The sequence below is a fragment of the Sprattus sprattus genome (genome assembly GCF_963457725.1).
Source record: "Sprattus sprattus genome assembly, chromosome: 9".
Taxonomy (NCBI): Eukaryota; Metazoa; Chordata; class Actinopteri; order Clupeiformes; family Clupeidae; genus Sprattus; species Sprattus sprattus.
In genome coordinates, this window is record NC_137928.1 from 1,427,209 (window position 1) to 1,440,968 (window position 13,760).

The 13,760-nt window shown below is 46.0% G+C and overlaps 1 protein-coding gene and 1 pseudogene across 2 annotated transcripts in view; both read left to right on the forward strand.

Moving 5' to 3' along the window:
- psmd2 (proteasome 26S subunit ubiquitin receptor, non-ATPase 2) overlaps positions 1-1,158 on the forward strand; it is a 12,865-nt gene extending 11,707 nt beyond the window's left edge. Inside the window, exons 19-21 of the mRNA XM_080844304.1 lie at positions 1-14; positions 231-349; positions 689-1,158. The exon at positions 1-14 is cut by the window's left edge and continues 113 nt beyond it. Of these exons, the coding sequence (XP_080700430.1) occupies positions 1-14; positions 231-349; positions 689-871 (316 nt within the window). The 3' untranslated portion in view covers positions 872-1,158. The remainder of the gene's footprint in view (positions 15-230; positions 350-688) is intronic.
- Positions 1,159-2,953: 1,795 nt separating this feature from the next.
- LOC308369944 (eukaryotic translation initiation factor 4 gamma 1-like) overlaps positions 2,954-13,760 on the forward strand; it is a 23,463-nt pseudogene continuing 12,656 nt past the window's right edge. The window contains exons 1-5 of the transcript XR_013969079.1: positions 2,954-2,993; positions 6,036-6,099; positions 7,883-8,005; positions 8,374-8,454; positions 12,320-12,530. The product of XR_013969079.1 is annotated as a eukaryotic translation initiation factor 4 gamma 1-like (transcript). The remainder of the gene's footprint in view (positions 2,994-6,035; positions 6,100-7,882; positions 8,006-8,373; positions 8,455-12,319; positions 12,531-13,760) is intronic.

The following is a 13,760-nucleotide window of genomic DNA, read 5'->3' on the forward strand; positions in this document are numbered from 1 at the left end:
GGACGTCAAAAACAGTAAGTTAAACTGTGTGTGTGTGTGTGTGTGTGTGTGTGAGAGAGAGAGATATGTGGCATATGTTATCTAGTCGGCATGAGTCTGTGTGTGTGTGTGTGTGTGTGTGTGTGTGTGTGTGTGTGTGTGTGAGAGAGAGAAGGCATATGTGTATCTAATAAGCATGAGTCTATGTGTGTGTGTGTGTGTGTGTGTGTGACTATCTCTCTGTGTTGCAGTAATTCTAGGGAAGTCTCATTACGTACTCTATGGACTGGTGGCAGCAATGCAGCCAAGGATGCTGGTCACGTTTGACGAGGAGCTGCGTCCACTACCTGTGTCTGTGCGCGTGGGACAGGTGAGTCTGTCTGTCTGTCTGTCTGGCTGTCTGTCTGTCATTGACGTGAAGCTGACGTGAATTTTTGGTAACGTTCTTGGCATGACACGTCACTCTGTAGAAATTATACTATAGAAGCAGATACTATTAATGCTATTAAAATAGCATGAATTAAGTACTCTGTTACAGCGTGGGACAGATGTGTGTGTGTGTGTGTGTGTGTGTGTGTGTGTGTGTGTGTGTGTGTGTGTGTGTGTAATTTAACAGCATGGGCCAGTTAGTGTTACCAGGAATATTAATCTGTGTTTTAACTTGTATCTCCCTGGATCTCTCACACCATCCTCTCCTCTCTCTCCCCAGGCGGTGGATGTAGTTGGTCAGGCAGGGAAGCCCAAGTCCATCACAGGGTTCCAGACCCACACCACGCCCGTGCTGCTGGCCCACGGGGAGAGAGCGGAGCTGGCCACCGAGGAGTACCTCCCCGTCACCCCTATCATGGAGGGCTTCGTCATCCTCCGCAAGAACCCCAACTACGATGCCTAAACACACACACACACACACACACTCGCTCATGGGGACCTCTGTTATTCTGTACATGATGCCTAGAGACCCTTTCCTTCCTGTCCCCCCCCCCAACCCCATCTCCAACGCCCCTGGTCCTTGTCTGTCCATTTTTGTCCTCCGTTTGTAAGTAGCGCATGGATTTACATAAGAAATACGACATGAAATCTGATTGTGCCCATCCAGTTTATTATATTTTTTTTCTTTCTTGTTTGTGTTTGGTTTTGTTACTATTACTTTAAATGGTTGAAATAAAAAATGTGAAATTATGTGGAAGTTCATGTCATTATTGGTGTGTGTGTGTGTGTGTGTGTGTGTGTGTGTGTTAGTGGAAATGAGTGAATGAGAAGGAGAGAATCGTGTATTGCCCAGGGAATGGAGTGGGCTTCAGGGCTAGATGATAGAGGTGTGTATTTCTGTATGTTAGGATGATAATGGCCAGCCAGGGATGAGGCATGGATGTTTCGTTCAGAATGTCTGACACAGGAGTTCTTGTTACTATGACACCAGCAAATTCTTTGTAACACAAGGAAGACTTCGAAATCTGTGTTGGACTACCATGTTAAAAAATGACAGTGTGAACTGATCTATTATTCTTGATAATTGAACTATTGATTGGACTTCTGGCGTCATTACCTCACGTTAACGTCACTGTTGGGACACGCTCCGCCCACGTGACAAGACCACGACTGTCATCCCAAGGGAAAGCTAAACGTGAAACCAACCAAACCTCCTGGCTACCCATACAAGGCTAAACAGTAAGTAACCGTCTTTAAGACTTTTAACAGTATTTCAGACCTCGCAGTTATCCTCAGCATTAGTTCTGATTAAAACAAATGCGTTTCGCCTATTGTAACTATTAGCGCCGCTGTACAATAACATTAAACTTACGAAATCACGCTCACTCCCTCGTCACATGACAAGGGAGACTGGAATTCCCAATGTCGTTAAGCCGGAAATAACGACGCTGTTTCCGGGAGGTTTCTGTCCGGCTCTGCGGACTTCAGGAGAGAGGTATTTACTATTGCTCTATCTTTGCCATTCTGTATTTCGCTGCAAATTCACGGAAAAAAGCCGGTGTCTCCCTCTTTACGTGTGTTAAAAGGCAGTGGTTATGTGCGGGTGTTGAGTACGGGTTGACAGGTGCGGTAAAGTTATTTTACCGGTGTCACTATCCTGAGCTACCCTCCCTACCCTCTTTCTGACTCTCCCCATGCTGATCCCGTCGGGCAGGTTGTCACTGGTTTCCATGATTTTCTCATAAATCAAGACACGTGTGATTTGAGTTCATTGATAAAATATGACATCACACGGATCGTGGATGGGGAAATCCCACAGCAGCTTTAATTATTGCGTTCAACTCCATCAACCCATTACAGAAACCGGTGCTCTGTTTATTAAGACTTCGGGTAACGTTAGCTGTGACGGGAGTGGTCTACTTTGGGTATCTGTATTAACTAGCGAACAATAATGGTTCCGACGCCACAAACCTTACACATTTAATATCAGCCGTTGAAAACGTCAATTCAGGTGCCGGCAAGTTGGATGGTCAGCTAATATGGCAGTCACTGGTGTAATGATCCTTGTCATAGCTGTCAACCTCGATATCCATGCTGTTTTCCAGTTTGTGTCTCTTGTTCATGCCTGTAACGAGTGACATGGTACCCACTTGTACCACGGTACCCCCCAGAGCCTTACGATCTCTCTGAGCTATAAACTCGTATGCCAGTACATGCCTTTAAAACATACTGTCCATGTCAACGCTGCCATAAAGTGTGTTTAAAAGGCGACGGGATATTAATTTGGCTATGTGTGGCGAACAATATGTTGTATTAAGAAATGTATTTTTTTTAAACACTTAAGTAGGGCAATATCTTAAATGGATTTATGAACTGTAGCCACACTGCTGCTGCCACTTTGCAACTTTGTCTATTCATTTAGCTGAAATTTTGAGTTAGGGTACCATGGTGATTTGCAGGTGTACTGTCTAGTAGCGTAATGCTAAGCTAAAGAGCCGTACCTCCCTACCCTGGGTTTTTTGGGGGGCGCTTTTCATAAGTTAGGTTAGGCCTTGCGTGATCCACTTGGGGCTCCGTTTCTGTTGGTGAGTTGAAAGCTGTCGCTAAATGTAGATTACTAAACCACTGCTTATTAAAGTAAGCATAGGATCTCCGAGTCACAATCAGTCGCGTTTACCTGGTTTGTAAGCAGATGTTAATTTTTCACCTGTTACAGTGTATTAAGCTAAATAACCTAAACCTAATGGCCGAGAAAGTTCTGCCGTTAGCTTACGTTGACGTTAGCTGTTGAACTGAAGATTTGGTCGGTGAATAACACGTGCCATGTTGACATATTAACTCGCAGTGTTGAGAGGAAATCGAGCATTTACTGTAAATCTGTTACATCTATATTAGTCGGTTCGCCATAAAGCTTTATTTTATGTCACGCGTGGCCACTGCTGTCACCATCGTATAGCTAGCTTCTGCCATATATTTCGATTGGTGGGTGGGGAACTAGCGCTAGCGTACTAGCTAAATCATTATTTGGGTATTGCACGACTGTTTATGTGATGTTATTGAAGATGTCGGAGTAACTGCATTGTAGGTATAAATATATTATATTTGAGCATGTATCTGCAATGCACAATTAGTGTTTTGGTACGCATAACGTTACGTCGATGTGGGGCGGTTTACAAATGGATCAGGGGAAATCAGCTAGTGTTTCACTGCCGAAAGTGACACCTGACAGCTTCGAACGTCTGTGCCCAGTGTGTATGTTATAGCGTACTAGTCAGCTAACATAGGGGGTTTATGCTCATAAAATGCCTACAGAATACCTGTTAACCTTCCTTTGTTGAATGTGGTTACATTATTGTAAGTATTGGGCCCAAAATACACTCGAAGTTTCGCCCGAGTGAGCTGGAATGTCAAGCGAGGTGTCTGACCATCTCACAGACGTACTTTATCTTGCGCCATCAGTGCTTTGAAATGGAGACTATCAGTTTGTCAATTCTTGCGATGCTGTTAAGTCTACATGCTAAGGTCTTCATTACAAGAATTACCGCTAATCTTTTTGGACACAAGGCTTAGAGGTAACGCACCGTTAAATCCTAGCAAGGCGCTGATTTGTAGGTGGCAAGTTGCCCCGTGTGCAATGCAGCTAACGTTATCACACCTCGTAGTTTCTCTGGCTTGTTAAACATTATACAAGCACACTCGTATGGGAGGCAAACGCGGCCAGCCTTCATTGATCAGCGCTGAAACATCAGTTGCAAGGAGGTTAACCGGGTTTACAGTGCTAATATTAGCTAGCTAACGTATAAACTCGCCATGATTAGGTACTGGCCTACTTGGAAAGTGTTGATACTGTTTGCGAGAATAACTAGTATTGCATTAGTAAAGTGTCATTGATGAAGTAGCCATCAGCATATCGTTGGTGTGTGGTGATGACATTCTGCTACTGTGTGCACGGACGCACATTGCACACACCCGGCTTTTCCCCCGTACATGTGCTTGCCTGCCGGTCTGCGCGCGCGTGAAGGCAGGAACCACGTGGTTGCGTCAGGCATGCCGCCAGCTTGCGCGCGATCAGTTGAGAGGCGCCGGTGCCGCCGCCTATCGCTGAGCACGTGAAAGTGGTCCTATCCGACTCGGGGCATTCAGAGCTGGAGAAGCGAGCACAAATTGTAGTGTTCCTGGGTAACCCTACCACCGAACGGTCCTCTTTGCAAATACCGCCATTGCATTGTTAAGACAACGGGGCTTTGTCAGACAGTTGTCATGACAACAGTCCCTTTATGTAAGGAACGTGCAAAGTGTTCTGAACACGCCACACTCATGGCCAAGAACTTGTTTGGACACCGGAGACCTTAAAAATAGGTTTCAGGCACAACCAAAGACACAGTTTGGACGCCAGGGTGGGACTGTTGAAGGAATCCTAACCCTGTATGTTTGTAGGCTGTAGGTTTTCAAAGCAGTTTCACTGCGTACTGGCCTAACAATACCTATTTGGCTTTTGGTAACGTTACTTTCAAAGACTGTGTTTGTAAGAGAGACGGGTGGTTCGACAATCCTACTTCATTCTGTATATGATGGAAATGTTTGAAAAGCACACACACACACACTCTCAGAAAGAAGCTTTTGCTCTCCCTCCCTCCTTCACTAGTTCTGGCTTTTACCTGCTGTTCCTTGTGTGTGTTTCTATGTGCTGTCTGATGCTCCATCTCTACTCCCTCCTCTCATGAGCGTGACTCAGACAGTGCGTGTGTGTGTGTGTGTGCGTGCGTGCGTGTGTGTGTGAGCCTGTTCAGCATACTGGCATACACGAGTATTTCATTCTTTTTCTGTGTGTGTGTGTGTGTGTGTGTGTGTGTGTGTGTGTGTGTGTGTGTGTGTGTGTGTGTGTGTGTGTGTGTGAGCCTGTTCAGCATACTGGCATACACGAGTATTTCATTCTTTTTCTGTGTGTGTGTGTGTGTGTGTGTGTGTGTGTGAGCCTGTTCAGCATACTGGCATACACGAGTATTTCATTCTTTTTCTGTGTGTGTGTGTGTGTGTGTGTGTGTGTGTGTGTGTGAGCCTGTTCAGCATACTGGCATACACGAGTATTTCATTCTTTTTCTGTGTGTGTGTGTGTGTGTGTGTGTGTGTGTGTGTGAGCCTGTTCAGCATACTGGCATACACGAGTATTTCATTATTTTTCTGTGTGTGTGTGTGTGTGTGTGTGTGTGTGTGTGTGTGAGCTTGTTCAGCATACTGACATACACGAGTATTTCATTCTTTTTCTGTGTGTGTGTGTGTGTGTGTGTGTGTGTGTGTGTGTGTGTGAGCTTGTTCAGCATACTGACATACACGAGGCAGGCAGAGAGCCACCCAGTCTGAATATGAGGTCACACTGGACGTGTCTGCAGTCATTCATTAATATCCGCTTTTCTGACACGCCCCTTTGCGTTCCTCTACCTTGGGCTTTTGTACGGTCAAGAGAAATACATCTTTATATTCTCCTCTTCGCTGGGTGACTGACTGCCCAAATGACAGACACACACACACACACACACACACACACACACACACACGTATGAAGTAGATGTAGGCTGCTGTCATCATGTCGTCATCATGTGTGACCCCGCCCTCCCTTTCTCTGATAGGTCAAGTGTTGAGCCAAGCAGTGAGATCTACAGTCCCTGAACCGGGACATCCACACCTGAGATAGTGAGTCACTCTCCGTGTGTGTGTGTGTGTGTGTGTGTGTGTGTGTGTGTGTGTGTGTGTGTGTGTGTGTGTGTGTGTGCGCGCTCATTTGTGTGTGTGTGCGCGTGTGTGTGCGTGTATGTGTGCGTGTGTGCGTGTATAACAAAACACGCCTGAGACAGTGAGTCACATCTCTTTGTATGTGTGTGTGGTCCCCTGTGCATGCGTCTCCCCTCCTTCAGTGTGTGTGTGTGTGTGTGTGTGTGTGTGGTCACCTGTGCATGCGTCTCTCGCTCCTTCAGTGTGTGTGTGTGTGTGTGTGTGTGTGTGTGTGGTCACCTGTGCATGCGTCTCTCGCTCCTTCAGTGTGTGTGTGTGTGTGTGTGTGTGTGTGTGTGTGTATGTGTGTGTGTAACCCAACGTTCTGTGGGGGTGTTTTGTGTGCTGGTTAAAGGTTATGTTGTGTTCTCTTCTGCTGATGTAGGATATAAGTAAAAAGGTCATAGGTTATAGGTCAAGGTTAAAGGTTAAATGTTATGTTCTCATGAGGGGGTGAGGTGCATGTGATTCTGGAAAGTCTATTTTTGCATCAACCCAAACTGAGCTGTATTTATTTATAAATATTTATTTTAGCACTTCAACACGTGGTCAATAAACTTGGCAACATTTCATTCTAAACATCTCAGTGGACGACCGATCAGAGGAGATGCTAAAGCTACGTCTGGGAATAACCTTTTAGGCTAACCCTTAAACTGGTGCTAACGCTAGGGCTAGCCTTTAAACTGGTATGTTACTATAACTGAGAGTGAATGAAGTCTTGACCAGGTCTCTGGTGGATAACGCTAAGAGTGTGGATAGCTCTTCCCTTTACGAGCGCCGCTAGTCGTGCACAGTAGGCTACCCCCTTACTTCATATTTGCCTGTAGATTAGGCCCATCACATCTTTAGCTTGCTTCTGAATGTCACGCTATGTCTCTGCAGGTGTGTGTGTATGAGTGCCTTCATGAGGATCCTGATGAGATGAATAAACCTGTGTGTGTGTGTGTGTGTGTGTGTGTGTGTCTCTCTGCAGGTGTGTGTGTGTACGAGTGCCTTCATGAGGATCCTGATGAGATAGATAAACCTGTGTGTGTGTGTGTGTGTGTGTGTGTCTCTGCCAGGTGTGTGTGTACGCGTGCCTTAATGAGGATCCTGATGAGATAAATAAACCTGTGTGTGTGTGTGTGTGTGTGTGTGTGTGTGTGTGTGGGGGGGGTGTGTGTGTGTCTCTCTCTCTGCAGGTTTGTGTGTGTGTGTGTGTGTGTGTGTGTGTGTGTGTGTGTGTGTCTCTCTCTCTGCAGGTGTGTGTGTACGCGTGCCTTCATGAGGATCCTGATGAGATGAATAAACCTGTGTGTGTGTGTGTGTGTGTGTGTGTGTGTGTGTGGGGGGGGGTGTGTGTGTGTGTGTGTGTGTGTGTGTGTGTGTGTGTCTCTCTCTGCAGGTGTGTGTGTACGCGTGCCTTCATGAGGATCCTGATGAGATGAATAAACCTGTGTGTGTGTGTGTGTGTGTGTGTGTGTGTGTGTGTGTGTGTGTGTGTGTGTGTGTGTGTGTCTCTCTCTGCAGGTGTGTGTGTACGCGTGCCTTAATGAGGATCCTGATGAGATGAATAAACCTGTGTGTGTGTGTGTGTGTGTGTGTGTCTCTGCAGGTGTGTGTGTACGCGTGCCTTAATGAGGATCCTGATGAGATGAATAAACCTGTGTGTGTGTGTGTGTGTGTGTGTGTGTGTGTGTGTGTGTGTGTGTGTCTGTCTCTGCAGGTGTGTGTGTACGCGTGCCTTCATGAGGATCCTGATGAGATGAATAAACCTCCGCAACCTCTGACGGGACCCCCCCCTTCTGCTCAACCTCACCCCCCCGCACCCTCCCCTGGCCTCTCGCAGGTGAGCTGACACGCGCACACACACACACACACACACATACACACATACACATATACACACACACACACACACACCCCTCATCCCCCTGCACCCTCCCTGGCCTCTCGCAGGTGAGCCGTCATCCACGCACACGCACACACACACACACACACACACACACTATATATACACACACTATACACACTCACGCATGCACGTATGCACGCACGCACGCACACACGTGCAGACACATGTGTGTGTGTTTGTGTGTGTGTGTGTGTAGAGTGTGTGTAGTGTGTGTGTGTAGTGTGTGTGTGTGTGTGTGTGTGTGTGTATAGTGTGTGTGCGTGCGTGCGTGTGTGTGTACTGACGGTTGTCTTCCTCTGCAGCCTGGCTTCCCCCCTCAGCAGCCGTCTGTGGTGTTTGCCACGCCCCCTCAAATGAACCCCTCCCAGCAGCCTCCACGACAGGTAGAATCTTTACACACACTTTACACACACACACACACACACACAAACACTATACACACACTATACATCTACACACATACACACACACACACACTATACAGATACACATATATATACACACACTCACACACACACACACACACAGTCAGAATGGAGTGTTCACCCAGATTATTGTGTACTGTATTTTTCAGTAGATTGTATCCATGGTGACAGTAGGCTTATTCCCTGCACCATAGTATGCCTGGGTCATGGGAAGCAGCATCACCTCTTCAATGGTCAACGCTGAAATCTGTTCAGTGTGGACACGCATGTGGGGTAGAGCTGCAACGATTAGTCGACAAATCTATGCGTCATATAATGTTTTTTTTTTTTTGGCAGACACTGGCAGAGCTACCGGTTATTTTCATTCGGCATTGCGATGCATTATAGGAAGTGCGAAATAGTGCATCTTTAATAGAGGTGCACCGAAAATTCGGCAACCGAAAAAATTCGGCAACCGAAAACGCAAAAAAAAGACACATTCGGCTTTCGGCCGAAAGCTAAATGAGTGGCCAAATCGGAGGCCGAAAAGTGGTGGTGACGCAAAATTATACAATCGTGTCTGATTACACAAGCAAGGAGCACAGGCCACCTATACGATCTCAAAATAGTAAAATGTAACAATGACGCCACCCCCTCTAGCTTTTTATGGGTCGTCAGAGTTCCTAATTTCCGTCTCCTCAATGCAATGTATTTCTGCAACTTGTCTTCTAATGCCTTCTCAGTTAGCTTACGTGATCTTCCCTGCGCCATCATATCCTCTACACTTCTCTGTTCTTCCCCATCAGACATCGTACACGTTGCAGAGTTAATGCAGAGTTAATGCTCAAGCTGTATGCCACAGTTCAAAAGCTCTTCCTTACACGGAACTTTTCTTTATAAACAAGTGCAAAGCAGCTTAAAAAATCGCTAAAAACTCCACATATTGACTGATTCAAGGCAGGCTATCAGTGTAGATTCTTGCTAGGGGTGAATCACGTTGCTATTTCCAGCATGGAGCAGTTACAGTTTAACTTTCGTTTTTATCCAATTTCAATAGATATCTTCATTCATCCATAATACTGAAAGATAGAAAGGATTTTTCGATACCTGTTCTCGTAGAATCCTTAAATGAATTACCAGTTCCAACTTTAGCTTCGGTGGGGAGACGTCCTTTACACCGGTGCAGCAAGCCAGCTGCGTTCCACTCCTTGTGTAGGCAATCCAGCGAAGTTCAGCTAAGCTAGTTTTTTTACTAAATGTAGTGGCACTCCGTCTGTCTGAGTCTTCTGTACCACGTTTTTTGAGTTCAGTTCTAAAGCTATTAATTGACACGCGTGAAACAAGATAAACTTCAATAAAAAATGCTTACTGGATCAAAAATAGAAATACAAGTTTGCATGGTCAAAAAACTATGTCGCTTCCAACATCTGAGCTCAAAATCTAAAACTAACAGTTCCTTGATATCAGTTCTCCAACATTTGCAGATTTCAAATAAACATTTTTCCTTGAAAAACATTTATTGTAAGCAGTAGATTTAAGCAATATTTAAAAATAGTGTTTTGACAACTTTAAACGGAACTGTCATTTTCGGTTTCGGTTTCGGTATTCGGCCAAGCGATTAATTATTTTTCGGTTTCGGCCACAAATTTTCATTTCGGTGCATCTCTAATCTTTAACTAAAAATAATTGACCATCATTGAGTAAAATGGAACAGAATCTGCAAATAGCCTAGCATACAAATCATGCACCGTTTTCTTTGCCCTCCGTTCTCGTACCTTCATGTGCTGCATATCAGAAATGGCTGACTGAAAGGCAAATGATTCTGACACGGCTCATGTTACCATGGAAACAATAAACAAAGCTAGCTTTAGTAGCTGCTGCATATGAGATATGGCTAACAGAAGAGTTGTCATTTTTCTCAACGATGGACAATTATTAGTAGTTAAAGAAGCACTATTCCAGTATTTCAAAGAAAATGAGCTGTGGGAGCACAAGAACAGTGAACGTCTAGCAGTAATTATCGTAGACATACATCTATAACTTATTGTAAGGTTTAGCTTACATGCTGAAAAACAGAACATCTCATAGGAGATGCTTGCTAACGCTATTTCAGTTATGTTAAGTGCAATGTGGTAAATCAGTGAATTATCAGAGTAGCCTGTATTTTCGTTTGTTCTGAATAGTTAACCTCCTCCACTTAGAATTCTTCAAACTAAATATTGTGGAAAAAAAAAAATTTCATAAGTTGAATTTGAATGTCACTTGCAGCCCAGTTATTCTTGAGTTATTTTGCACTTGCAGAGGCTTTATTGCTAATTTGATTTACTTTAAAAAGCATATTTGCACTTTAACTTGTATTACTATTTAATGTATGTATTATGATGATTACATTTTATATTCAAATTCCAACATTTTGAGTCATTATTTCAATTTGCTGTGGGAAATAATCATTAGATTAGTCGATTCAAATGTCGATAGATTAATCGATTACCAAATGAATCGTTAGTTGCAGCCCTGAGGTGGGGACGTGTGTGCATGTGCTGTCTCCAGTGACGCTGGTTGCCTGCAGTGTCTGACTGTAGCTAGTTGGTCTGGGTGTGTAACACGCGTGTGTGTGTGTGTGTGTGTGTGTGCATGTGCTGTCTCCAGTGACGCTGGTTGCCTGCAGTGTCTGACTGTAGCTAGTTGGTCTGGGTGTGTAACACGCGTGTGTGTGTGTGTGTGTGTGTGTGTGTGCATGTGCTGTCTCCAGTGACGCTGGTTGCCTGCAGTGTCTGACTGTAGCTAGTTGGTCTGGGTGTGTAACACGCGTGTGTGTGTGTGTGTGTGTGTGTGCATGTGCTGTCTCCAGTGACGCTGGTTGCCTGAAGTGTCTGACTGTAGCTAGTTGGTCTGGGTGTGTAACACGCGTGTGTGTGTGTGTGTGTGTGTGTGTGTGCATGTGCTGTCTCCAGTGACGCTGGTTGCCTGAAGTGTCTGACTGTAGCTAGTTGGTCTGGGTGTGTCTGATTGACAGACGGAGGTGTTGTGTTTCTACTGGGGGCAGATGCAGTCGTGTGTGTGTGTGTGCGTGCGTGCGTGCGTGCGTGCGTGCGTGTGGAGAGGGTGTTGGAGGAGGGAAATGGGGGGGGGGGGGGGGGTTCTCTAGTTTCAAGGGTAACCCAGGACACCCCTGCACACACCCCTGTGGCCCCATGACGTTAAGGGGGAACTCTGGACCTTTCAGAAACAAACCCACACACTGTTTTTTGACTCTTCTCTCTTTTCTCCCTTGTCTCATTCTATCTTTTTTCTTTCTTTCTTTCTCTCTTGCTAATGCTTTTCCTTCTCCTTGGTTTCTTTTTTTGGGAACTTTTTCTCTCTCTCACTCTCTCACTCACTCTCTCGCTCACTCTCTCTCTCACTCTCTCTCTCACTCTTTCTCTCTCGCTCTCTCACTCTTCCTCTCTCACTCTTCATATCTCACTCTCCCTCTCTCACTCTTCATCTCTCACTCTTCATATCTCACTCTTCCTCTCTCACTCTTTCTCTCTCTATATATCTCACTCTTCCTCTCTCTATCTCTTTCTCTCTCTCTTCATCTCTCACTCTTCCTCTTTCTCTCTCTCACTCTTCATCTCTCACACTCCTCCTCTCTCTCTATCTCACTCCTCCTCTCTCTATCTCTCGCTCTCTCTCTCCCTCTCCCTCTCTCTTCTCTTCCTCTCTCTCTCTTCCTCTCTCTCTCTCTCCTCATCCCTCACTCTTCCTCTCTCACTATCTCACTCTTCCTCTTCCTCTCTCTCTCCCTCTCTCCCCTCTCTCTCTCTCTCTCTCTCTCTCTCTCTCCCTCTCTCTCTCTCAGTCCTACTATCAGCCCCCGCGTCCCTCGTTGTCCAGTAATGGTGGAGCGTGTCCAGACGTCTGCCTCCGCCCCCCGGCAGATCCCGCCCCCTCACGGGACACACCCCCGCCCACGTCTACCAACCAGGCTCTCACTCCCAGGTGATGATGATCCCCCAGCAGACAATCCCCTTCGCCAACTCCAAGGCCCCGCCTACTTCATACCTGGACAGGTGAGTGTGTGTGTGTCTGGTGTGTGTGTGTGTGTGAGTGAGTGAGTGTGTGTGTGGGTGTGTGTGTGTCTTGTGCTAGCTGGCGATTCAACAGAAGAAGAATGTTTTTGATGCATTTAACACGAGTTCATGCACAAGCTTTCAAATGGCATTTCAACAACTAGGGCCTTATGCCAGTGTGAGATGTCAAATGACAGCACACCAATGATATGGCAAATCTTCACACACACACACACACACACACACACACACAAGGCTAATCACACAGTACTGTAGCATAAGTCTGGAGTACATGCACACACACACACACACACACACCACACACACACACACACACACACACACACACACACACACACGGCTAATCACACAGTACTGTAGCATAAGTCTGGAGTACATGCACACACACACACACACCACACACACACACACACCGGCTAATCACACAGTACTGTAGCATAAGTCTGGAGTACATGCGCACACACACACACACACACACAACACACACACACACACGGCTAATCAACAGTACTGTAGCATAAGTCTGGAGTACATGCACACACACACACACACACACACACACACCCGGCTAATCACAAACACACACCCGGCTAATCACAAACACAACACACGGCTAATCACAAACACACACACGGCTAATCACACAGTACTGTATAAGTCTGGAGTACTGAGGAGGGTGACGTGACAGTAGGCTGTGCGTGTGTGTGTCTGCGTGTGTGTTGTGGTTGCCTGTGTGTGTGTGTCTGCATGTGTGTGTGTGTGTGTGTGTGTGTGTGTGTGAATGCACGTGTGTGTGTGTGTGTGTGTGTGTGTGTGTGTGTGAATGCACGTGTGTGTGTGTGTGTGTGTGTGTGTGTGTGTGTGAATGCACGTGTGTGTGTGTGTGTGTGAATGCACGTGTGTGTGTGTGTGTGTGTGTGTGTGTGTGTGTGATGCCACTAAAGCTATTCTCCCTTTCTCTGTCCTTTTCTCTTTTTTCCCTCTATTTGCCTTTTTATTCAGTCCCCCTGTTGTCCCCGCCCCCCCCCCCCCCCCCCCACACACACACACCCACACACACACACACACACACACACACACATTCCCCACATTGTGCTGAGTCGACCCCTCCGCTTGCTGCCCCTCTCGACCCTTCCTGATTGTGCAAACCAGAGTGTGTGTGTGTGTGTGTTGTGTGTGTGTGTGCTTGTACATGTGTGTGCATATGTA